Source organism: Lepeophtheirus salmonis, chromosome 7, assembly GCF_016086655.4.
Source record: "Lepeophtheirus salmonis chromosome 7, UVic_Lsal_1.4, whole genome shotgun sequence".
Taxonomy (NCBI): domain Eukaryota; kingdom Metazoa; phylum Arthropoda; class Copepoda; order Siphonostomatoida; family Caligidae; genus Lepeophtheirus; species Lepeophtheirus salmonis.
In genome coordinates this window covers 37,405,552-37,432,565 of record NC_052137.2, presented here as the reverse complement: position 1 = coordinate 37,432,565, position 27,014 = coordinate 37,405,552, and the positions used below count along the sequence as shown (strand labels likewise).

At 31.8% G+C, this 27,014-nt stretch overlaps 2 protein-coding genes and 1 long non-coding RNA gene across 10 annotated transcripts in view; 1 reads left to right on the top strand and 2 right to left on the bottom strand.

The window, feature by feature from the left end:
• Positions 1-10,801: 10,801 nt before the first annotated feature.
• On the bottom strand, positions 10,802-12,750 carry LOC139906058 (uncharacterized). The gene is made up of 2 exons (XR_011781258.1): positions 12,502-12,750; positions 10,802-12,174 (listed from the first exon to the last, which is right to left on the bottom strand). It is a non-coding gene; the product is annotated as an uncharacterized lncRNA (long non-coding RNA).
• Positions 12,751-15,951: 3,201 nt separating this feature from the next.
• Positions 15,952-18,669, top strand: LOC121122219 (uncharacterized). The gene is made up of 2 exons (XM_040717216.2): positions 15,952-17,378; positions 18,471-18,669. Exons 1-2 carry the CDS (start codon positions 17,021-17,023, stop codon positions 18,617-18,619), a joined length of 507 nt encoding a protein of 168 aa, XP_040573150.1. The 5' UTR covers positions 15,952-17,020; the 3' UTR covers positions 18,620-18,669.
• A 24-nt stretch (positions 18,670-18,693) lies between these two features.
• Positions 18,694-27,014, bottom strand: part of LOC121122218 (uncharacterized) — a 244,022-nt gene continuing 235,701 nt past the window's right edge. For all 8 annotated transcript variants that reach the window (XM_071889868.1, XM_071889869.1, XM_071889866.1 and 5 more), the window contains 7 exons: positions 23,315-23,575; positions 22,479-23,200; positions 21,189-22,412; positions 20,140-20,883; positions 19,801-20,075; positions 19,595-19,738; positions 18,694-19,532 (listed from right to left, as the gene is read on the bottom strand). In XM_071889868.1, coding sequence (XP_071745969.1) covers positions 19,446-19,532; positions 19,595-19,738; positions 19,801-20,075; positions 20,140-20,883; positions 21,189-22,412; positions 22,479-23,200; positions 23,315-23,575 — 3,457 coding nt within the window. In that variant the 3' untranslated portion in view covers positions 18,694-19,445. The remainder of the gene's footprint in view (positions 19,533-19,594; positions 19,739-19,800; positions 20,076-20,139; positions 20,884-21,188; positions 22,413-22,478; positions 23,201-23,314; positions 23,576-27,014) is intronic.

Here is a 27,014-nt window from a genome sequence, read left to right as displayed (position 1 = left end):
TAAACTATACACATGTCCGTTGTTATTATTTCGTGTATTATACTTAATTAGTAATTTATTACAGTCCACTTATTAGCATTCTTGGTTATTGAGATTTCTAGATCCTCACGGTATGGATTAGGCTATTAATTGCTTCCCGATCCACCGTATTGCCCAAATCTGGTCCCAATGACTTTTTCCTATTAGTACACCTCAAAAGAATTATTGCTGGAGAAAAACTCCGCTAATGAAGAGGTTATTGCTGAAACAGAGGGATATTTTGAGACATGAACACGTTGTTACTTTTGATCGATTATGAGCTTCTGTGGAGCCCAATTTACACACAGCTTTTGCGAGTCCAAATATTCATACACAATATGTCCAACACATTTCTTTGATACCTGTAGAGTCTTACCTATGCCAATCAACTCCACTTTCGGATCATTTATTCATAATAATAAAAAATGGCATCAAAAATTGTATGACCTCTATAATCGATGTATCACCTTTGAAAGTAACTACATTAAATAAATAAATCGAATTTTGCAAAATAAATGAGTTGTACTATATTAGCATACGAACTTTTTAGCCACCCTGTTATAACTTCTAGAGAAATTTCAGTTAAGTTTTTTTTTTTTTCAATAATGTTTTCAACATTAGGCTTCAAATGATGAAATTTCACCACCTTTATTTAATAAAAATATTAGCTACAAGTTATTTATGTTCCTCAGGAATTAAGTGGATTGGATCTATTAGATAAATTACTCCTTTACTTTCGTAAGATTCCTACCTGCGTATTGTCGAGTAAAAATCTTAAACTTATCTATTTAAAGAAAAATCCAAATATTTACAAGGACACTGGATTCTAAGCACATCTTAGCCTTGAATGGCATATGCAATGAACTAAGGAAAATTTTGGGTTTTGTTTTTGGCTATAACAAATAAATAAATAAAATAATTTATTTTTAATGAGGACTGACCAATATTGTTTTTAAGTACGGAGATTGATCAATTACTTGTGTTGAAAAAACCATTTCACTCATAAACCTGTCGATTTTTATCAAATTAACTCTCCAAAAATTGATGTATTTGCTCATATGTATAATAATGAATCCATGTAGGATTTGTTAACTAGATCTATTGAACAAGATTTTTAAAAAAATATAACTTTATTGGTTGATATCTTATCAAATTTTTTTAAGATGTAGTCATTGGCATACATTTTATAAAAATTTGATCTAAAATATTTTAGATATTGGATTTTGATTATAGTTACAATGCATCTAAAAGTCAATACAAATCCAAGCTAGAATGATTTTTCTCCAAATTAAATGTAGATTTACATTTGTATTCTAAGACAAATGATCGTCAATTTCAATCAATTAATTACTCTTAATAACCCTGTGAAGGAACCACAAATTCCACTTAAATTAGCCACCACTGATCATCACAATAATAATAAAAAAGATTTTGAAATGCTCTATTTGAAAGTGTCCATATTGGGGCTGATATACGTCTCTTAAATCCAATAAAAGTTCAACACCATATGTAAAATTATTGGATATCCCAACTCAACCCGCAAATTTGAATACAAAGTCTAAAATAAACTCAAAAATGTCTATGAAATATTGGAATTTATGTATAAATGAAGTTAAAAAAATAGGATTTGCTCTTTTTCTTGACTATTGTTCAAGATTGCTTTTATGTTGTCGTACTGCAAATAAAATTTTGTCGAGATAATTGTGCATTACATTAGAAAAGTGTATTTATAGAGTGTGCATAAGTAAAACAAGAAAAAAAATTCTTGCCTTGAACTTCATCAAGATTAACAAGAAGTTCACGAGGTAGAACAATGATACTTAATTTATTTATTGAGTAATATATAGTGAATTAATTTTGACTCAATAATGGACTCGATCCTGGTCCTTACGGGTTGGCATGTTGCACCCCCTCCTTCTCAATTGCAACCTTGAGGATCATTGATATTGGCATGGGGGGTTAGCATGCCTACCTTTCAACAACGCCCCAAATGGCATTGCCAACGGGGTTAAAGTCTGGTAATGATGGAGGTCGCATTGACTGTGGGATCATCGGCGAAGCTAGCCAAGTTGGAGTTGGGCAATCCTTTTTCGTCGACGGGAAGACTCCTAGTCCATCTCCGAAAGTCTGAGCAGTACGGGCTGTTCTTCAGTTTGGCCCTCGTAGAGGATGGAAGATAATCATAGGCACTGACAAGAGGGGAAGTGTGTGTCCGCGTTAGGGACCACATCATTCAATGTGAATTTTGTTCGAAGAAGTTCCGATTCTCCAATGTGACTTCTCTCCCGTTGCGTGGGGAATGTCTACAAGTGGAGAAGGAAATGGTTTCTCCCCAGGATCATCTAGAGTTGGATGATGGTTCATCGAGAAAGGTTTTGTATCTCCCAGTGACGAGCAGGGTGCTCGTATCCCTTTAACCTCGGTATGGGTGAAATTTATATCCCTCGTGTTCCTAAAAACCTCTGTGAGGAGTAGTTTTCTCCTTTCTTCGGTGCGTGTGCTGAGAGCATCTGTCTATGGAGACAAAAAGTATTGTATATATAGGAATAAATGGTTTTCCCGCGCCTGGTTATGGATGGAGCGGATCAACAGGATTCTATTTATGAAGCATAACCTGGTTAAGCACCGGCATAGATTTGGTGCTTGGGGGTGGTGTAATGTATTCGTGTCTCCTTTCCTTCCCTCTTATTCTCATACTTTTCTAGCATTGTCGTGTATATACATATATGTGTGTATGTAAAGTACAGTCTTTACTTTTTATTAGTATAAATAGCCGTGTATTATATATATGTATATATCAGAGTAGTGTATTATGTATTAATAAGAATATACGAGTTCCTATAAAACAATCCTTGCCTTATTCCTTCACGTCTTTTCTCTCCTCATTTCTCACTGTCGTCCTGGATTCCTTTATATAAATAGTTTCTGTCTCTTCAACTCTGTCAACACACAACGTTGACCATAGCCCAAAATCAGCAAAGTTGTCTTCATACGTATTTCTGCGTATTTTTGGGCTTGTGCCAATGTGCACTGTTATGTTAGAAGACATATAATGTCCTGAGGATAGTTTGTCTTCTGGCCTGATAATACAACTGTCTCCATAACCTCCAAGTACTCGTTGTAACTAATTTTTAGTTGGAGTTGTCAATGGCAGTTATGATGTGAGCCAGGAACTCCACTGTTCTCTTCATATTGTTCCCACCACTTCCAGGCTTCCTTTCTAGGACCTGGTTCTCGTCCTGGAGCTTTATCACCTTGTAAATGAGGCCCAAGGAGCAAGAGACTAAGTTGGCTATTTCCTCATAACCCTTTCCCTCGTAAAGGAGTTTATACACCCTATTTCCTTTAGCCTCCCTCTCCGACATTGTTTTTCCAATCAAAAAACTTATCTTATGAAAATTGTTTATTTATGTTTATGAAAATTGGGCAAGGAAGCTGAATAACGAAATATTTTGTTAATAAGACTATTAGAAACCTTGAAACGTTTTCTCACGTACACTGTGGATTTAGTTATTTTTCTTTAAATTTTATGTAGTTACTGTCATAAAAATAATATTATAAAACCGGTATAGTGTACAATTGTTAACAGATAACTAATTATTCTCAAGTAGCTAGCTCGTTAATCCACAAGTCTAAATAGACTGATAAGGATATTCCTAGTTTATACTGATTTCACATTTCTACACATATATTCCCTGTTTTTCCTTTGGTTTCTTTATTTACTCAGAATTGCTTAAGTCATTTACCTTATCATTTTCCAAAGTATTTTATCAAACATATAAACTTATCAATCACAAAGTACAGGATTTGAAATTCAATATGTTTATATCTATGATCAAAAGGAAACTCTTGGTCAAATTTGGGAGGTCCTGTCAAGGGTTCCCCTTCTCTGTTGATATCCTTACAAATAATATTTTCTTATTAAGTATCAAGCAGACTAATATCGAACATATTCTATATATTTTGTGTCTTCAGCTAAACGAAATATTCATAATACACACACAAAGACGTTATTGATGTAGTGAGAACAATGTTATACTATTAACATAGGAGCACTGCATAAATTAAGCAAACATACATAGAAATAATCTATTTATTTTACCTTAAGTTATTGTTTGATATATATGAATGCAATACAATATATATTTTCAAGCTATGAAAAATATAATATGGAGGACCATACTAGGGTTTATCAATTCCCGATCTCGTTAGTAAATAATAAATACATTCAAATTTAGGTATGTGTTTATTTTTATATTTCTGAAGAAATAATAAATAAATTCTGGCTTGTCTTTTTTAGCCTGAGTTTAGCTTGTTTAGACAAGTTTTAGCCAGACGGAACTGATGTGGTTCCTCTGAAAAAAATTATTATTACTGACCAATATGAGAAACTCCGTGAGGTTGTCTACAAAAGAAAAAATTATGTGAAGGAGCGTGCACAGGATTTTTTTTTTCTTTAAATTTTTTAGAAGAAAAGAAATCTTAGGACATTGATGACAAGATTATTGTAATTACATTTGGGCTTTCATTTCATAGCTATTCTAATCTAAAACTAGCCCTTAGTGGTGGATCAATGAAGGTAAGAAAAATACTGATTTTTGTATTTTATGTATAGAATTATTCTTGGTCTAGTATACAGACAAGATTGTCCTGCTTTAGATTGATCCAACCCTGGGTGTACTGTGAACTATTACATGTATACTTTAAATCTGAATCTAATCAATTTACATGGCCTAAAACTATACTTTTATATTTATATCTCTAACATTAATAAAAATCTGCTAAACAATTAGAAAGATCAGCTAAGATTTCCAGCTATCACTTAAATGATATTTTATCCTACTACAAAATCAAAAAACAGCTAGCATGATAACTTGCTAATCTAGTGTGCAGATTGGTTTTTTAAAGCCCGTAGTTCCCAGGGTTGTTTTTTTAATTCTGAAAACCCAATCATACCCGAGATAAAAACTTAAGTATTAAGTGATGAAGGACCTAATTTTTCGATTAAAGTTGTATAATTGGAAAATAAACAACCCAATACGAGCCCTAAAAGTAAACTCGATGTATAAATATAATTAGATGATACTTATATTATCAAAAGTTAAAAGTAGGATTTCCTGGAAATTTGCCGTAGATGTAAAATCCCGGGGCAACAAGATTCCAGTAGAGAAATCCTAGTACGAATATATAAATACATAGTCAACATATTATTATGCAATGAAATTCATTAAAATAAATATTTACAAATATTATTAAGCGATAATTAATTAATTATTTATATTAATTTAAAAAAAAAAGTTACATGGCCAAATCAATGGAGTTCATGTTTTATTTTTTTGACATGTAAACGATATATTACTGGATCCATATTTGAACAAGGAAGAAGTACGTTAGACTGTTTCTAAGTTTCTAAATTGCAGTAACAATAAAATTTTATATGTAAGACAGCCTTTTCTCCTTACTTAAGTTTAAGGGGACATTCACAAATTGTGTTATCACATAGAGAAATGGGGAAGGCCTAAAACTACATCCATTCTCATTTAGGAGGGGGCTCAACTTATAACACCGTAGACTTAAATAATATGTAAGATAAGATAACATAAATGACGTCATACGGAGTAGGGTACAAAAGTTTTGTGAAAAAATAACCACGTGGTTTATGAAGGACTCCTAATGTAGATAAATAATATCCTGAGATTTAGATATTGACATAGCGAATTTGGGTTAAATATTTAGAAATTGGGAGATATGAAGACGACATTTCAGAGTCTCATTTTGTAGCAAAACTGAGTAAGTTCATATTTTCCTTTGAACAACTCTCATAAGTAGAGTTGATATTTTTGTAAAAGAAAAAACTATGTTTACAAATGAGTAAATGAAAAACGTTTTTTCCTTGTGCTCTTTATTTTTTGAGCCATTATTTAATAGGTAGCTGGGGTGTTAGCGTCTTCCTCTGATTTTAGCATTCATGCCCATCTTTGGTATATATTGTTTTAAAAATAAATACTAAAATAAATAGAATTAGCTTACTTTTTCTCCACTAATGCTATTTCGCTCTCTCCTTTTCCAAACACTCTTTTTCCTTACAAAAATGTCAACTCTATTCGTTATATAAGATGTAGGGTGTATACTGACAACTGAACTTTATGGGCATTTTTGATTTATAATTAGTTCTCTTATTCAGTTTTACAATAAAATAAGCCCTAACCTTATAGGTTATAATTAAAACATTTACATGATTTTAGGTTTAATACATTTTAATTTTTGAATCCTTAAATGTTCTCTTCATCACTCATAATTTCCCGAAATTTTTAATCCCAACACACTCCATAAATAGTATCCTACTATTAAGTAGGAGCTTAAATTGACCCAAATAAGAAAAAAAAAAATACTGTCCTAAATTTTAAATTATTTTTTGACGGAAAAATTCAATTATACCACAGTCTAAAGTACATATTAACATAATCATTAAATACAAATACATAATATTTATAAAATATTCTTGCACATGAATAAATTCATATGCTATATTATAATTAATTAACTCAAACCAATATTTTCCTTTGTAATTAATAATTATTCTCTATTAGTGTTATGTTAGTTAAGAACAAAACAAAACTAAAATTTTGAGAGGTTCAGAATATAGAAAGACTCCATGTTTTTTTGTAAAACCATATTTGAAAATGCATGAGTTGGTATACATAAGGGATTTCCAACACATCCCTTGGGATCTACTAGTAGCTCACCAAAGGGCCATGCCAAGATAATACTTTATTTTTATATCTTTTAGATATGAAGTACTTTTAATAAAAATATTTGTAGCTATATAAATAAGAGCAAGTTCAAAAATGGTGCGCCTCACATTTTGAACCTAGTGTAACGATATTTCTTACTTTTTTTATGCCATGGCCTTATAGCCTATACGATATCTTAGAAGAATAACAAAGGGATATATGTACAAATTTTGAGACTCGTAAATCCATTTTATTTTTTAATATCATTTTGATATAAAGGAGGCATTATCAATTTTTTTCTTGTTTGGACAACAATTCTCTTTTAAAAAAATTCTGGCTTACCTGTTTGCATTTTAATACTTGAGTCAGAGAAATATTTCAATAGAAAGAGTTGCTCAAATTCGAAAAAAAATGTTAAGCTTTCGGCCTTAATGGGTAACTAACAAGCGGATCAAAAAGTACCATTTTTCAACAAGAGTGGGAGACATAATTTTGTTTTACCAACGTCAGCGACAGACAACTGTGTGTGTCTGATCCGTAGGGACAGTGTGTCGGTCATTAAATAGGTGCAATGTGGAGCGAGATTTTACCAAAGTACGCGGCAACTTTTCACGGGATTTTCCTACGGTTAGCAGTCAAAGGAATGACATGATAGCGGAACTGGAGTAAGCGCTTCAACGGCAACAGGCCAATTCAGCAACCTGTGTGACATTTATGACAAAACCTTTCATGGATGTGGACATAAGTGAAATTTCAGGACAGATGAATGAACTTTCCTATGTTGATCCTGTGGACATGGAGGTCATAAACCTTCAAAATACTGTGCAGTTGAAGTCTTAGCAACATTCACAGCTCTTCTGTAGCTTGGTAGTAACAATGAAAATCTTCACCAAGCAGCCTTATTGAACTTAATTGAGCTATTTTTTTAGAAGATGCAATTATTTTCTTTATGTGGATTTCGCCATTTAGAATATATTGATTATTTAAAAGGTTGTGTTGTGTAAAGTTTTTGATTCTTGAAATAGAAATTGTAATTGTACGTGATCCATGTTAGTATTTTATTTTGAGAAATCTTGGTGTATGTCAATAGTTTTGTGAAGCGTGAGCCGTGACATATTGGACATATATGTATAACATGTATTTTTAGTAATAATAATAGCAATACTAATAATATTTTTGTAATGTTTTAATACAAAATGTGAGATGTGAACAGTAACATATTGTAAATATTCATAAAAAGAAAGCTTATTCATTTTGACGTTCATGATGTTTTGTTTTTAGTTTTGACAAATGAAGAAGAATACATAGAAAAAAAATCATATGACTCCAAGGGATGCACAACAGGACAGACCAGAGGTCCTCTAACTTATTTACAATTAAAAATTATTATTATTAAATAGCAGTAAAAAAAGGTTTCTTTTTAATTTCAGCTATCGGTTCATTTACCGCTCCACTTTCAAAAACGTTGTACGGAACCTTGAAATTCGGATAAAACATTAAACTGCATTCTTGGGCTTATTTTGAGGTACTTATGAAGGAATTGGGTGACTAAGTCCCTTTTGAGACATCGTGATTCTAAATTACCCATATTTTATTGTACTATCACGATTGATGTTTGAGTTAAAATGCGTGAGGAATAGCATATCTTGTAAGAGAGTGTGACATTGAGTAGAAATACGTGAGTATCACGCTAATTTCATGAGACTTGAGAGCCCTGTTTTAGTATAGGACATTATTTGGACTATTATTTGATAGACTGGACTATTTAGTATTTTTTTATATTACTTGAAAAGTAGCTTACTGACTTGATTTACTGATATTATTGCATGATTTATAGCGAGATGTAAGTAGATTAATGTCAAAAAAGATGCAAAATCATAAGTATCTATAACTTTTAAGAAAATATAATAATTTTTTTTTGTCCAACTCCTTTACCTTAAGGACAATCAAGCTTAGACTCGTGTTAAGAGCTACGTACATCACTAAATCCTACTGAGTACATACCCAATACAAGTAGGGAATAAGAAGTGTGGAATATATAAAAGATGATATGAAAAAGAAATACACCCTCGTAGATCTTCTTCAATTATGTACGACTAAGCTAAAATCCATTAAGATAAACTCATTTTATGATTTATTATAAAGATTATTATCTTAAAAATACTCTGCTTAAAGCAATTTATAGTAATTTGTTTTGAAATTTAAGTATTCTATGTGAATGAGGTACATTAAATGTAATATTTGCGACTTTTAATTAATAGAAAGGTCTCTGTTTGTTTTATTTTATTTGTGAAATATGTAGGCATAATATAATTAGTGTATCCTCACTGCATATTTTACGTTGATAATTGCATTTCTTTGCTAAATATGCTAATTTAAAATTACTTTATACTTTACTGTAATAAAATATAGCAAATGATTTCATGCAACTTATCTGCGAGAGGAATTTGTACTCAAAAGTTTTTAATGAGAAAGTCTACTCCGCATCTTATTTATGAGCCATACTTAAATGTCGTAGTATCGTGGGTGTAAGTTTATATATTATATAAGCTATTAACTTCAACTATCCATATATTTTTATTTAATTTGGTGTAAAGGTTTTCCAATTAGAGGTATTCTTTTTGGAATAACCCACTATTGCGGTAAATGTCACTTTTGAAGCTCTTATTTTTTTTTATTTGAAGGGTACAAACTACGCCATTAATAAAATGGAACGATACACGCTTTAACAGCGTATTGAAATTATTAAAATTGACTATAAAAATGGGGAAACCCAGGCAGAGACGGTTCGTAAAACTAAAATATTTTTGAGTTGTTGAGAAGAACCTTGTCAGACTGCAATACAGAAAATTGGTGGGAAAATGAGAACTGTTGGGACAGGTTAGTGATATGAAGAATAAAACCGATGCCCGTTGCTCAAGAACAACTGAGAATATTGCTGTTGTAGCCCAAATTGTTGAAGAAACCCCATGTTTGTCTATTCCTCGTTGTTCTATCGAATTGGGCATACCACAAACGTCATTGCGGCGAATTTTGCATAAAGGCTTGGGTCTTAAGGCTTATAAAGCTCAGTTGACACAAGAACACAAGCCAGCCGATCATAAACAACGTCGTGTATTTCCTGATTGGTTCCTTGAAATGCATGAAAATGATCCAAAATATCATCGGAAAATTATCTTGACTGATGAGGCCCATTTCCACCTCGATGGTTACGTCAACAAGCAAAACTGTCGCATCTGGGGCTCGGAAACCCCAAGATTTATTCTTGAAAAATTATTTTTTCTGAAATAAAATTTTTTGGAAAAAAATTTCAAAAATAAAATTTCATACATTCATTTTTTTTTTAAATCAAATATTTTTTCAAAAAAAAATTCAAAAATCCACAGCTATTCACAAAACAATTAAATTCTATGGATAAAATTCAAATATAAAATTTTTTGGAAACAAAATTAAAAAAACCAAAACTATACACAAAAAATTAAATGTTTTGGGAAAGAAACTCAAAAATCTACAGCTGTTCAAAAAAATAAAAAACATTTGAAAAAAATTTCAAAAATTAAATTTATAGTAAAAAGCAAAAATTCCTTTATTTTTCTTGGGGGGGGGAGCTATAGCTTATCCAGTCCACCCCCTGCGGATGCCCCTGTATTAGAGCGAATACATTCATTTATTTTCACAATACAAGTTTATCTCCCGGGCCATACCAAGCCTCCATAAGGGCGGCCGTATGTTTGACACCTCTGATTTAGATAGAACTTTTCGACAGAACAGTCCAATATATGGATCCAATGTTCCAATGAATTCATATCTTTTCAAAAAAATACTTTTGCCAATATTTTTATATATAGCACATCATCAATAAATAAGCACATTTAGGACGTTATGGAGGGATGTTTAGTGGGAGCACTGATATATTATGTATGTACATTAAACACTTAATGTAATGTATACTATATTAAAAAAACATTTATATTCTTTTTTGTAAATGTTTTATTAAGTAAACTACTTTTTGTTTTTGTAAAATACAATAAAACCCATTTATGGCTTAATTGATGATCATAATATATATATTTATCTGTATTGTATAAATATTGATAATGATTATTATACACTACAATGGAGTTTTGTGAGATAATATATCTCAGTTCAGAAATAAAGTACTATATACTTAAAGAAGGGGTATGTGTAAAGAAAAAAGGAACTTTACCGATCAGAGAAGGAAAAACGATGAATGCGTGTACTTTTTCTTTTTTTCTGTTCATAATTTAATAGCAACTTCTCCTTAAGGATTCGAGGGTTTTCAAAAACATATTTCTTCACTCCTTCAAGATTTTAATCATGGACGTCCAGAGTGAGGCTCGTCATCGGCATCTTCCAAGCCATGTTGGAAAAGTTTGTACTACTTGTAACTAGTTTCACCGTATGCCCGTCTCAACATTTCAAGTGTTTTGGAGCACTTAATTTCATTTTTTACACAAAATTTGATACAAATTCTTAGCTCACTGTTCTTCAATAGCAAAAAATCGCCAAACTCAAGTGTTTTATCTAAAGCTGTTGTTATTATTATTCTTTCATTCTTGAAGAGAGAACATCTAAGCATTGAGGAACTACGTATGAGCGTGCCAATACAAAGGGAGAGTAACACTAAGGATTTGTTGGGGAATTGTATTCCATATTATGAAATCAAAATTTGTCTTTAAGTCGACGCCCAAGGTAAATAGAAATACAAGGTTAGACCATTATGTAATCAGGCTTGCTGGAATTTTCAATTTGATGTATCGTACCAACTGCTGGAGAAGATAGACAGATTTTGACAAAACAAACAACCACTCATAGTCTATGACGTCACTATTGCTAGAATTTTCAACTTAATGTATCGTACTGATTGCTGGGCAAGAAAAACAGATTTTGAGAAAACACGGAACCAATAATACACTATGACGTCAATATTAAAAATCGTGGTGGAAGTCAAACATCAGTCTTACACACCTTATCGTATAGCCTTGTATTTTTATTAACCTTGGTCGACGATTAATTACTCAGGGCAATGCCAGGTACTACTGCTAGTTATCAATATTTTACACTATTGACTAAACAATAATTGTAGAATTTTTGACTTTTTTCAAACTTTGAACGAGATCTGCGATCGCATAATTTCCCTTTTTCTTTCCCATGGCAACTTTTCCGCACCAGCCTCAATCAAATTTGAAAAAAGAAAAAAATATTAAACCCCTCTACTCTAAAGAATAATCATACTTGCTCTGGTCTACTATACATCAAAGATCCTAAAAATACTTTTTAGATAATAAACATAGTATTTTTAAATAGTGTTGTTTCAGTCTTTATTTATACAGTCCAGCATGGTCTTGGGAATGGTCCTATCAGTCCTTGGAACGGGTTATTGGGACTGTCACTATTAAAACTGATCAATAAAAAAAAAAATAAAGTGGATTGACATCATGAAGGACTGAACATTTTAAGTTTTATGACTGATATACATGACTGAACTGGACGGGACTGCACTCTTCAGTTCTAAATAAGGGCCAACACAACACTATTTGTTCATATGAACAAATAGGTTATTCTATAATTATTTTCCTAGTCTCTTACATAAATATGTATGTAAATTGTAATTTATGGCTATTTGCAAATCATCAAATGCATATATTATGTGACTTTGATTCATTTTTGTCGTAATCAACAAGATAATGCATTTAATTAAAAATCATTTGCATTGCATTTTTATTACCTATAGCCAGTGATGAAACTAACGCGTTCCTCTAATAATACGACTACATTTTTTCAATAGTGAGTAATCTAACGCGCTACTATTTCCAAAAGCAGTAGTCAGATTAAAGTTACTTATCAGTTCATAGTGCGTCACTGTTCTTGACTTTTTCCTTCGAAGCAATCCTCTTCCGCTTAGATAGTCGAATGACTCCTAGACCATTAACCATCAAAGTGCAGCAAAACGCAAAACATTTCTTTGACATACGGTGCATACGGTGCATACACCTTATCAGTTATCACTTATCACTCTACGGCACTCAGTATTATCTGTCATGGTGGTGATGATAGCTGCGTAACTGCGGCACACTGCAATGTTCTAATTGATTAAAGTGCATTGCTACCCGCACACAAAAAAAAATCAAATTTTATTTTATGTGCAGCATAGATTTTCTTGTGCGCTGACAATGTTTGAGTTATGCACTATTAGGCAAGCGCGCACCTTGGAGGGAATATTGGCTACAATATACTATTATAGAGTGCATTTGCTTTTTTTTGCGTCTTGGGATCAGGTGTGACAAATCGTTCCCGCCTGAGGTAAATTCACGTGTACCAGACACATTTAATGGAGGCAAGAGAGAGATGCGTGTTTTTCGGTTGGAAATACAGCCACTATTTTAAATTTGTGTAAGCTAAAGATGGCAATATTAAGGTATGTTGTACACTCTGTCTTTATGACAAAGTACTATCTAGAAACAGAACGTCAAATTTCAAGACACATTTGGATTCGTAGCAATGCACTATCAAATAAGCAAGTCCCACCCAGTGCAAAGCAGAGAGTTGCTAACGCAGAAGGTCCCTCACCACCCAAACAACGAAAGCTTTACTTCGGTTCAAGACTAATAAGTGAATGTAACTAATAAAGTAATTTATAGTCTAACTTAGTTAGTTTGAAAATCAAGTAGTCAGTAAAGTAACTAAGTTACTTTTTGAATGAGTAATCAGTAATCGGATTCCTTTTTCCAAATAACTGTGGCAACTCTGTCTATACCATAATGTTATATACTTACATAAGTATGTATGTACGTAATCAAATTAATCTCAGTATCATTATAATCGACTTAATGTATCAAAAGGCAAAATATTTGATTAAGGGAAATTTAAATTGAATTAATACTTAGTTAAGGTCGGTTTAGAGAAGGGGTTCTCGACAGTTTTTGGGTGTGAAACAAAATGAGATGAAGAAATCATCTTGCTAGCCATACGAATGAAACAGAGGCTTTCATTTTAATTGAACGGTAAATAATATAAACATAATAAATGAGACAAGATATAAGAAAATGAAACAAGATGATAACGACCTTCTATTTTCGAAAAATTTACTAATATTGATAACAAATCAGTGATTTGTATCAATATTAGTAAATTTTTTGAAAATAGAAATAGATATAACTAACTTTGCGTAGTTCCAACTTAATTATTTTTGAATTTTTGCGAAGAATTTTTGCAATATAATTTAAGGGATTTATTTTTGTAATGAAAAACTTAAGTTTAGAAATTAGAAAAGGAAAAACGGTTGTTTTGCGTTTGCTTTTTCTTGTTTTTTGAAGAAAATAAAACATTTTTGGAATGCTTAATAAAATAATTTTATATACTAAATCATGGACTAAATGAATTAATTCCTCCTATAATAAAAATTCATACATTTTTCGCCAGATGTATGCAATAAATAATCGCAATGTTATTATTTCGTTTTTTAAATGTATTTTTGGGTTATCATTTACTCAAAAAATATAGCAAATACTATGATGCGTATATTTTCTAAATTTAAAAAAAAATATTAAAAAATACTAGTAATTATGAATATTTTAGAATCAGCCCTTCAAAGACGCATAATAAAAATGCTACTATTATATAAGGGAAAATTAATTCATAATATTCAGTGAAAAAGTAAAAGGTACAATATTGTACAATAAAAAAAGAATTATATTCTACAAAGTCAATCAGGTTTTGCCATTTGATTTTTAACTCTAAAATAATACACTTCCCCCTAGATGAGGTTAAATGATTAACCCTTGGTCCACTCTGTATATTCGAACAACTCATTGCTTCCGCCCTCTTAAGGGCGGACAGACAAAAATCAACAACAACGACATTAATATTAGGCGAAGAAATAAACTTCTTATCTACGCATTCAGAGAGCACTAATATAAATTATTATATACATGAAGAATGAACGATCTTCAGGAATATACAATACAAATGAAAAAGAAGTTGTATTTTTGACATAGAAAAATTATAATAATAATTATTTAAAAATTGCTATCATTTAAATTATCATTCTCAATATTAGGTTCAAAAATGGTCATATCCAATTCTAATCAAATATTTGAAGAACTATTGGAATCCTCATCATCTCTTTTCTGGTGCACTTTATCTTCATAAATTATAAACGTGTATGCATAGTGTGGAAATCAAAAATAAAGCTGATATCATTCTCCCTAACCTTAACTAATATTATAATGTTCAAACAAGTGATTGAATACATTTAAATCAACTAATTTTAGATTATCTTCAACCCATGGGTTCTAAAATAAATAATTACAATTATAACTTAATTAAAAATAAATAGGCTAAATCAATAAGTTAAAACGGATTTCAATATATAAAAATAAATTAGAAAAAGACTATCTGGATGTCATCATATATGTATTGACATTTTATAAAGAAAAAAATAATAGTCAAATTGAAACAAAGTATGAGTCAATAGTATATAATACAAAAATGCTTTATAATTAACGATAAATTATTAAAACATTGACATTTCCTTCCATAGCAAGGGATCAGAGGTCTCCGATAAACATGGCATTTATATTTTTATAAACTGCATAAAGCTAAAGTCTTGATAGATGTTCGTCTGTTGTCGTTGCTTTTAATTATGAGCTAAAAAGTAATCATTTTTTTATAAAAATTATCTTGACTTTCATGAGAAGAAATGTTGGTAACTTTTCTCAAAGCTAATAGAAATTTCTGTCGAACTTTACTTAAGTCAATAATGTTTTGCTATGTGTAAAGTACAGTCTTTTACCTCGTTTTAAGTATAAATAGTCGTGTATTTTATGTATGTAGCAGAGTAGGTCTTTGTTTAACTAATAATATAAATGTTCCTATAAACAAGCTTTGTCCTTATTCCTCCACGCCATTCCTTCTCCTCATTTCTCCGGTCGTCCTGGATCTCTCTTCCTTATAAATAATGGTACCTCCTCACCTTCGTCATGACGCAACAGGGGGAGAGGTGTACTTGGTAAGGCGATAGAATATTACAACTCTATATTCTCATTCATTCCAATTAAAATCCGGCTGCAACTTCATTAAATTGTAAAGCAAATAATAATGTAAATTCCTAAGTTAATGTATAATTCCATCATTTTTTCAACTTTAACACTTTTCCTCTTTTTCTTCATCATTTTTTTTCCAACTGCCATTTTTTCTAAGTATTTTTTAGCCTTTAAAAATATTAATGATGGATTTGGGAGATTATTCTCCCTATAATTTAATTCAGGAATCAATAATTATAAAATCTTAAGATAATTAAGATTTGTGAATATGCTCCGAACTTTGGTACCTTTAATCATCTCACGTTTACCCTCTTTCAAATGATTTATAATTTATACGCTTTTAAGAAAAAGCGTGAGATTAATTGGACTATTTATATCAGACTGTAGTCCAAATTAATTATCCTTAATTAGGATATATATCTCTTCTTTGAATAACAAACGTGTGTAGTAATGATGGGCAAATTGATGTGATGTAATGACCAATGAGATGCAAATTATGTCTTTAATTTTTTTTAAATGTGGAATCTAATAGCGGGATATTCTATAAATATTTTGATCAACTATCAATTTTATCTTGTCTGCTGTTGCAGCCTTCAAAGAATTACCCTTGCTATTCTATTTTATTTCTTTGTTTCAAACGGATATGATGTCGAAATTATGAAAATCAATTTTGATAATAGACTAATTAAGTGACGATACTTGATTTTGATGGAATAGGATGTAATGAGAAAATTCTATTTTTTTAATGCATCAGAATATTAAAGTGCTTCAACTTTTTCCATTGCATTCTTACTTTTAGTTTTCCAAATATCATTGAAGTAGGATTTCATTATCAGGATTTTTAATATCAATGACTACTTGAACTGAGTTATGTGATTTGTCATTCAGACTCCTTTATAAATTATAAGATTACCTTCGTTGAGCAATTCATAAAATGTTTAATTCCGCTATAGATATATTTAACCTAGCATTATCTATCCAACTTTGAGTTTGTTTACTTTAATTTAAGATCATCCTACGAATAGTTCTCTGGAGATAAGCAATTGAACCTTGTTTAACATTAATATGATATAAGAATAAATTGAAAGCTCTAATAATAAAAATAAATGCTAATGATACGCTTCTATTTTAAAGTAAATGTGACTCTTGAAATTAGAATCCCATAAATCATTTACTTAAAAGTAAAAATAAAAGTGCATAGTTATGGATCGTACTCAACTATATTCCATTCTCCTATCCATTTTTTTTATCCTTTCAAATTATCCTCTTGGATTCCATTGCTTTGGACCTTTCCAAGAGTATTCACGTATATTACCCTCATTCAATATACGTCAACATGATGTTGTGAACAATGACGAAGTCATTGATATTAAAAACGAAATTGCACTTGATGACCAAGCATTCGGCTACGAAGATGACGATGACTACGGTTCACGAAGTGCTATTCCACCAGGGTCTATCTTTGCAAGCCATGGAAAGAGAATCAAAGATGGAGGCCCTACAAAGAATCAGATAAAAAATCAATGGGTTGTGGAAAGCGATGGAAAACTTAGAAATGTTGGTAATATCTATATATTTATTCACTGATTTATGTTTACTTCAACTTTAATATATGGTATTTAATTATATTTGATGATGATAGTAGGTTTAGTTGTTTGCCAATTGAAAATTCCGCATCATTGAGTCTCTGACTCTATTTTGACTTGTCATTTCCTGCGAACTGAAGTACTCGTATGTTATATGTATTTATTTTATGTAGTAGATACAGTTCAATTTTCGTTCAAATTTTGAGATTACATATAATGTGAACAATATAGTCATTAATTCTGTTTTTTGTTTTTTTTTTAAATTTGTATAGACTTAACTACAATATCAAATGTCACTTGAAAAGCAAATAAATATTTATGTCTGATATTTGTATGTTTATACATTGTACTTACACATATTATTAAAATTAGAGAAGCAGATAGTTAATATTACATAAGAATGTACTCATCAATTACATAATAATTTATTCCAATAAAAATTTTAATTAACATGACTAACTAATGGTCAATTTGTTTTGTAATAACGAATGGTCATTTTGTTTTGTAATAACTAATAATTATTCATGAGAATTGTATTGGACTTAATGTACATATCGTGGAGTTAGAGAATAAGTAATTGAACAAACAATTTTCTCAATTTGAGATATGTTCATTATAAGTTTGTTAAATGTATATTAAATCTTTTATGATACAAAACAACATTAAATGAATAATGTCCCTCACAGAAAAAGTCAAAATGCGAATTATATCCCGAACTGTCACTTATGACGTTTTTACGCCGTAAATTATATTCTGGTCTTATAGTTTTTACACAGTTACGTCGATTTTGCATCTACTTTTCTATTTTCTGGGTTGTGACACGCAACTGATGCAAAATTTAAAAACTCCATTTTACATAGTATATTTTTGAGACCGTGGCAATTACATCACTTTACACTGCTAGAATCAGCCTAAAACTTAATGGTCATTAATATGTTCTGTATTTCTTATAAGTAATATAAAATAAGGTTTTGTTAGTTACGTCATTTTTGCACTAAGCCCACAATATGTATATTAAATCTACAGTTGTAGCATTTGTATTGTAGTGTGTATTTTTTCATTGACAGGAAGAAGACCTCGCCGTCATCAAAGAAGACCAAAACTTCCCAAACTTCCCTATCCGTATATCGCCGTTCCCTACCCCATACCCATAGCCATTCCTTATCCTTTAACCTTGCCTGTGAAGCAAAGAAATCCACACCACTACAGCAAATAATTTTAAATAATATCAATAATATACTAAATAAATTAGGAAGACAAGTACAATCGTTCCGAATGATTTTCAGTATGTTTAGGATGAATTAGATATAAGTGTTTTATATTCTATACAAGCGAGATAATAACAATATTACAAATGATTTAGAAATACGCAAAGTACAAAAAAAATATATGGAGAAATACACATACGACAAATACTAAGATATTTGAAAGTATATCAGAATATTTTTCAATAAAAATAGCAGAAATAGGCAGTAACAATAATTATGATGTTTTTTTAATAACTTTTTCATTTTTAATTAGTTTTGAATGAGACTAGAGAATACAAAAAGAAAGAAATGATGTAAAGTAAAGTTAAGCCCATTCAATGCCTTTGTTTTGTAAATATTTATAAAGGGTTGTGTGAGCTTCATTTTGGGTTTAAAATGACGAGACTTGAATTAATAAAATAGTTTTCCCCCAATTTCCCCCCTATATATTAGTATCATCTTTAAAAAAAATGAAGCTACGATAACACTAAAGCCCAAGTTGCTAGTCACAAATAAGTTACACATGCAACAATTAACAGTTGGATATATAAAAAAGAAAAAATAATACACACATATACATTAAAAAAAGGCCTCAACAACTCATTGACTTCTGTAGGTTTGTTCAGCAGAGTTGATATAAAAAAAATGCTCTTTAAAAAAATGTTTGTTTGTTTTTTTCTCGAAAATTTTCTTAAAAGAAATCACAGCAAATTATCACTAGACATCGTAAGATAATATGTATCTTAATATAAAAAATCCTTGTAGTTTTTCTCTAAAAGTAGTCAATAAATATGTCTAAAAAAGTCCCCTCTCCTTCCGGATTTCAATTTGCTTCCACTTTGGTGCAGTTTGAAAATCCCTTTTGGTCAAACCCAGATGTCCCTGAAAAACACAAAACATAAATAAAGAAATTGTGTCATTTACAAAGAGTGAATTGCACATACTTCAAAGTCTTTATCATTAAGATATTTTTCAAGCTTAGAGGGGTCGACCCCATCTGGTAATGGTCGTTTGCATAAATCTTCCCAAGAGTATTCACACCGACTCAAAGATGATAAAACAGACTTCAAATCCGAATTTCTGGGAAACTGAAAGTAACAAAGAATTCAAGTTATAAAAAGAATGAATCTATAAGAGCTTTCAAAACTACCGATTGATTAAGAATTTCAACGGATTCATTATGTTTCCAAAATGGGAATAAATTTTTAAATTCTGTGGACTCAAAACCCGCCCATACAAGTTCGGCTACTAATTCCGAATCTCCGTGCGAAATTTTCCACAAATCAACCGCTGTTTGCATAGCTGCTCTACGTTCTGCATGCCATCGTACTGATCCATCTTTATATCCATCAGAACCTGTTTCAGACTCTGGCCACCATCCTTGCCACAACCATAGTTTTGTTCCAACATCCAGTAGAAATAATGCTATTATATGGAGAAAATAAATGAATAATAATAATTAGACCACAAAAAATTAAAAATATCTTACCTGGTTGTTCAGAATTGTATAAGTCTGCTTGATTAAAAGGCATAGAATACAAAGTTCTAACTTCTCTATGGGGGCAAAGGACTTCATTAACTAAGAATTTACCAGAAACTGACGTCATACTATATAACCTTGGAGACATTGTAGGAATATGCTCAAGGCTATATGGTAAATTAGAAGAATATCCCAAAGCTTCAAATAAAGGACCAGAAGAAATTCCATCTTCACCATGAGCTTCTTCAGTAACATTTATTGTGTTGCCCTCAGGGAATCCTAACTCAGAAGGGGGACTGAGCTTAAATTTAGACACGAATTTCCTTGCTAATTCTCTACTAATATCTGGTGACTTATGCCCATGCCAAATGTGAATATAGGAAGAATTTGGGTTAAACAGTACAAAAGTTCCTAGGGCGCGAAGACTTTCCTTTTTACACTCAACCTCAACTAAGTGAGTCTCTGAGGAAACACAACCACGAACGACATATAAGCGATTTTCATGATCGTTCTTCTTATTTTTTTTACCAAAGTGGATCATCATTTGACCTTGCCATAAATTGAGAAAGGCTGCTTCCTCCTTACCTTGGTCAACACGAATTTGAGGACCTCTTTCTCTATCCAATTCTACTGTTTTTAAGGCCGATGCTCCTTTTTCATTTATTCCTGACTCAGAACCTTGCCAGAAGAAGAATGCAACTCTTTCACGTCCAACAGCACTGTGTTTTGAGGGATTCCCTTTCAAATCACGGCCTAGAAAATAATTACATAAGACATGAGAAACCATGTTAATGTATGTAAATAGTCATTAAGTACTGTACACAAAACGAATTATATAGCATAATGATCAATTTAGTTCTGACTAATCTTATGCTATATAATTTATGAAGCTCAAATAATAACTTGAAACGAATCAATTTTTGTAAATTTATTGAATAGGGAGGAATGTTATTCCTCCCTAATCCAAAATAAATTTTCAGGATTAATTATATTATCTCTATTTACTCATATTTATATTCAGAAATCTAAAACATTTAATATAAATTAATGATAATTACCGGTCAGGGAGACTTTATATTTCCATCTAACTACATAAGCATCTTCAAAATGAAACTGGGATTTCCAATCATCAAGATCCAAGGATGCGACATCAAATTCTTGTATATACCAAACCGCTATATCCATAGTTTCTATCTCATAGTTTCTACGTTCTAAGGAGTCATAGTAACCAGTGCCTCGGCCTAAATGACTATTTTCTAATTCCATATCGGGATCTTCAAGAGGAAAAGACGCAATCTCATGAGCATCATAGCTAACAATATCGAAAATACTCCTTTCTGTATAATCAATATCTTTGTTATGGTTATTGCTTTGAATTATACGTTTCAATCGATCGTCTTCCTTAGGTTTGATGACTCGAGATGACTCATCTAGAGGCCAATCTTGAAATTTTTCTCTAAAGAGCACAGTTTCCATATGAGAATTAACTCGACCAAAAATACACCAGTTAGGACGCTCTGATGCTTTGTGAGGTATATCCTTTCCTAAGATAGGATTTACTTTTCCATCATCGAATTCATAGCCCTCCTCTGATAGTTCTTTAATAGATTGAAGTCCAGCTTTTCTTAGTTCAAACCCTGCAGTTTTTCCACTCCATAGGTATAACTCACTTCCAAAATCTAAAACAAGAACCTTAGCTGGATCGAGAAGTGAATATCGAGGCACGGCTCCCCAGAATTCTTTTACAGGAATAAGAGTTCCATCTAATTCAGATACCTCCCATATAAGATTAAATTCGTTAACTTTAATTTCATAAAGTTCATCTTCATCTGATGGACCAGCCTCAGAGGGCTTTGCAAGTTCATCATCATCAGAATTAAGCAAAATTCTCCAAAATTTTCGATTATAAGATGGGTCCTCGATAGTAATAACTTTAGAGGATCCCTTATATCCAAGATCTCTTGATTGCTGAATATGAAGCGCAACTTCAGCTGAGCGAGATCTTTCAATTACATTTGAAAATTGACCTATCCAATTAAAAATTTCATGAGGGGTGACCAATACATAGCAATCTCCAGAATTGATTGAAGAGACCTTCGGTTCAACAAGTCTAGTTTGACATAGACGTCTTCCCTTGATTTGTAAGAGCATGAGCTCTTTGAATGGACTCATATCTTGATTGGGTACAGCAGTATTACCTGTCTTTAATTGTACAGTACTAAAGTCCTCTTTACTAGCTAAACCAGCCAATGCCTCAGCTGCAAGATGAGAATGCTTTGAACCTAGAAAATTCGAAATGTTTCGAAAATTATTTTAATAAATTTCAACACCCATTACAGGTCACTTACTTGGACTAGGTGTTTCATATGGCGTTGCAACCTTCAAATGCTCTGTATAGTTTTGTTGGATATCTTGGCGAGCTGCTAACTTTTTAATGGGATTACCGCTCGTTGGCTTTCTCTTATTTAAAGGCCCTCTGGCTTTTTTAACGGCAGTAAGAGGCTTAAATTCGCCTAAGACTTCATCTAAGTTAGTTTCACCTACAGTCGTATCATCACTAGGAGAAACGACATCATCCATCTTACTATAGAAGTTTGCCAAATCATCATCAGTTGTCGAAGGAACTTGCACAACTCTTCTGGATTCAATGGAACTCTTACTCCTTGAAACTGGTGTGGAAAGCTTTCTTGTGTGTGAATTTAAAATTTTAGAATCATCCATAATACAGGATCTTGGTCTCGGTGTTGTCAACTTAGGAGAACCAAAGGCTCTCAATTTTGGAGTATTTTTGATTCTTTCGTCGTCTCCACTATCTCCACTGCTACTATAGTTATTAATACCTAAGTGTGACATTTTACCAGCGACTGTAAATTTTTTGGCATCCTTATCCCCAACTTTGGATTGCCATGAATTTTGGGCACTTTGCAGCTGTGAAAGTCGATCAGTTAGACTGCTGGGCCGAGAAGGGATTATTTCTTTTTTGCTAGGTAAATTAACATTTTCTATAACATCCATCTTTTGAACTTTTTTCTTCCACCCTTCTTCGCCATTTTTTTTCAAGGCAGCAAGTCTGTAATTGCAAAATCTAATTATTTTATGTTGATAAAGACGTAGAAAAAGTTATCAAATTTTCTAATAAATTTATTGATTAGAATGATGATGATATGAACAGAAATGATCTTACCTGTCAGCTATTCCCCCTCCATTAATTTTAATTTCAGGCTTAGGCCTTTTAGGCACATTGTTTTCTTTTTCGAGTATTTCCCTCATTTTAGCCTCGGATTTTGAGTCTTCTTGATTATTTATGTTATGCCTTTTAGTTTGTACAAAAATTTGATAATATTCGTCCGCAGAGACGTCAGTAGTTAGAGAGCGATTATTGACTTGGTTGATTGAGGTGACTCTTGAAGACGATGATTCTCTAAATGATGCGGATTTTTTAACACTGAAAAAGATGAAATCACATAGAGGTAGTTCCGTGAACATTGGCCAGGTTGCATCAACTCGATTTAAATTTAAGTCTAACTTAAATATACTATTGAAGTCCTCAGTTCATAGTTTAGATTTAAGCCGGGGTTGATGCAACGGAGCCTAACACAGTGTTTTGAGTACAGGAAAGATGAAATACATCGAACAAAGAGGGAAGGAAACTATGATTTGGTTAAAAAATATCTAAAATGATTAAAGCATACTCGGTTGATAAAAGTAATTACAATTTACGAAACGCAGGAGGGATGAAGTATAATATCAATATCATATAACTCGTATTTAATTAAAAGCAGTGGATAAATTTGATCTCACACACACACGCACATACAAAAGAAGTGTTGTTTAAATCAATCCCTTTCCCTCTTCTCCTTTGAAACTGATTCCAAAAGTATTGTACATACATACATGCATTAACTTTAAGTATATTATTATATTATATTATTAAGTATTAATTTCCAAGCCATGAGTTGTGTAGATGAATCATAACTTTGAGCAGCCTTTATGAATAATGGATTTAATGTATGTAAATGCGTATGGGTACGTTTTTCCTCAACAACACACCTTCCTCATATCTAGGTACTGACTTCCTTCATAACGTGAAGAATCATCACCAATGGCAATGAAGGGTTGGTTGCTAGCTAGACCCCCTCCCCTCTTCACTACTTTGGTCATCATTATCTTACTTATTTAAATAAGAAGAAGAATACGGAAATGGAGTAAGAATGAAGTGTGACCTTTATTAATATGAATAAGAAGTCAACAACACACTTACTAACTTATGCATAGAACCAAGCAACAACAAAGGAGAAGGAGCGGCAGCAAGGAACGCACGTATATCGTGAGAGACGAGTTTTGTCAACTCACTGCATAACATTATATTATTCTCCTCTTATTTCATCCATCCACAATAGTAGATACCTATTATTTAACTGTGGAAGTATCATCGTCTACATATAGTAATGAATTAGTCATTCTTCTTTCAAGTCAAACCACCCCAATGTTGTGTTTTACACACTCATTGGGCACAACTGGCTCAAAGAGTACATAAACAACACTACTCATAGTAAGAAGAACTGTTAATAACATTATAGAACTCAATTATAAAAGATCAGTAGGAATACGATTACAATATATGGGAAACATGGGATATGATGACTAATACAATATTTACTATACTATAATACTCATACAATATATAAGGCGCAATACTTAAGTATATACACATGTATTGTATTATATACATACAAATCAGTTCCAAACATTGAATGAATACTACACAAGTGTAAAATTTTCGTCCATCGATATGTTTGTTAGTTGGACACGATAGTAGTATACATAATTAAATATATGTCTTATCCTTTTCGGAAGAAGGTGAGCCCCCCTGCCTACACAAGTTTCATCCGCCTATTATTATATACCATGTACATCAATATCATCATCCAGGATTATAAGCAGTTGTTTACATCATTCTTTTTTCACAATATAATAAAAAAGTGAAAATATATATATGTATTACGAATATAAGAAATAATATGATTTCTAATTCGGATGCATCTATTTTGGTCGATAAGAAGTACACACACATATTATATTAAAGATGAGAGATCGTGATTACAAACATACTCATAGGGATCAAATATTGAAGGAATCAATGTACATACATAGTCCAATGATACAATCTAATAATATTTATGATTATATTATACTAAAACGGTACATTGCCACAAAAACCCGTCAGTTGGTCGTCTGTCTACGCACACACACATATACACACATCACATAAATGAAGATTAACTTTCATTCAAAACAATTAAGAATAATACCAATACGATAATAACTGTAATGTCTTACTTAAGAAAAAGTCCTTGTTGATTGTGACATAGTCTTGAGATGTTTTGAAGAATCAAGAGGCAGGAGGAGTAAGTTTAGATGACAACTACTACCACTATTACAACAACAAGGAGGGTAAAAAATAATCAAAAAAGTCTTTGAACCCCCTTTTCTTCTATTTCCTCCTTTTCTTCCCCTTTCTACCAACCAACCAATAAATAAGTAAGTATGTCTAACAAAAAGACGACCAAGAAAGGTAATGTACTTCTGTCAGTGGAAAAGTATTCTGCAGGACGAGAAAGCCAACAAGGATGATTTTTGTTCTAGGACACGAAGCTCTTCTAACTTATTATCTTCTTTTATGCACATTGTCATGACGTTAACTCCTCGAAAACCAGAGATTATTGAATTTATACAAGTAGAACAACACACGGGTTAGCCCCTGCCCGAACAGGTCAGAGGACACGAACAAACTGTGTTATGTGTGTGTGTGTGAATTAATACATTTTTCAAAGCAGTAGATAGAAAATAATAAAAAGAGGGAGGCTGACAGTAGTACTAGTAAGTAAGTAACAACATGCTAGAGAAGAGCGCGCGTGCCTCAAGTCCCCTTTCTGGCTTAATATCCTCCGAAAATTCGTTGCTCTGCAAGGCGTTGAAATTTCTGATAACGAATTCTCACTCCTCATAGCTAACTGCTACCCAAAAAGATAACGAAAATAATAAAAACAACAATAGGCATATGCAAGCGTTGCGACAGGGGGATTCAAAAATATTGGATCAAAATGATGTAAAGTTATGAAGACTACAAAAAATGTAATGTGCAACCTTGAAATTTAACTGAACCTCCCCCAAAAAAAAATGGATAGGTAGACTACAAACTACAAAGAAAAGAGAATAAGGAAATAGTGATGGTGATGACTACATACTATCTACCTTGAAAGAAGGCCTCTTGTTGGAAACCCTTCTTAGTATAAGCATACAAGAGAGAGAGAGAGAGAGAGTCCATATGATGATGAAGAAGAAGAGTTGAGTGCAAAAATGGAAAACACTTGTGGGTAATTGTGTGAGAATAAATATCCAACATGATTGTTTATACATACGTAGAGGTAAATTGACGTTGATGACGCATCACAAGTCAATCTACAGCATGTATGTAGTGAAGGATATAATAAATACTTGATCACAAGATAAGTAATTAATTGATTCCACAAAAGTAAATACATTTTGTACATACAAAACCGCAGTTTAAACAAATAGTGTATAAGATTATTTCTTCTCGTAGAATTAGTATTGACCTTATAATTATGAATGAATTAAATGACTACTTTTATATCCTTCATTGATTATTATGTTCAATTGCGAAAAATGAAATGAAACAAAAGTAAATAGCAAACTGTAAATGATTGAAATCCCCTGAAGCTCTCGATGACCTCCTCTACTTATAGGTACATGACTTATGTATGTATAGCAAACAATAGGTTAGACATTTCAAATAAATATATTTTAATTAAAAAAAATCATATACATACTGATTCATGTAAGTATATACATATTATGTAAAT

Bases quoted from the DNA above. Each gene is read 5' to 3' on its own strand.
- LOC121122219 (XM_040717216.2), top strand. From the start codon at position 17,021: ATGGATCGTACTCAACTATATTCCATTCTCCTATCCATTTTTTTTATC. The intron at 17,379-18,470 runs GTAATATCTATA...TTTCATTGACAG, and splicing joins TGGAAAACTTAGAAATGTTG to GAAGAAGACCTCGCCGTCAT.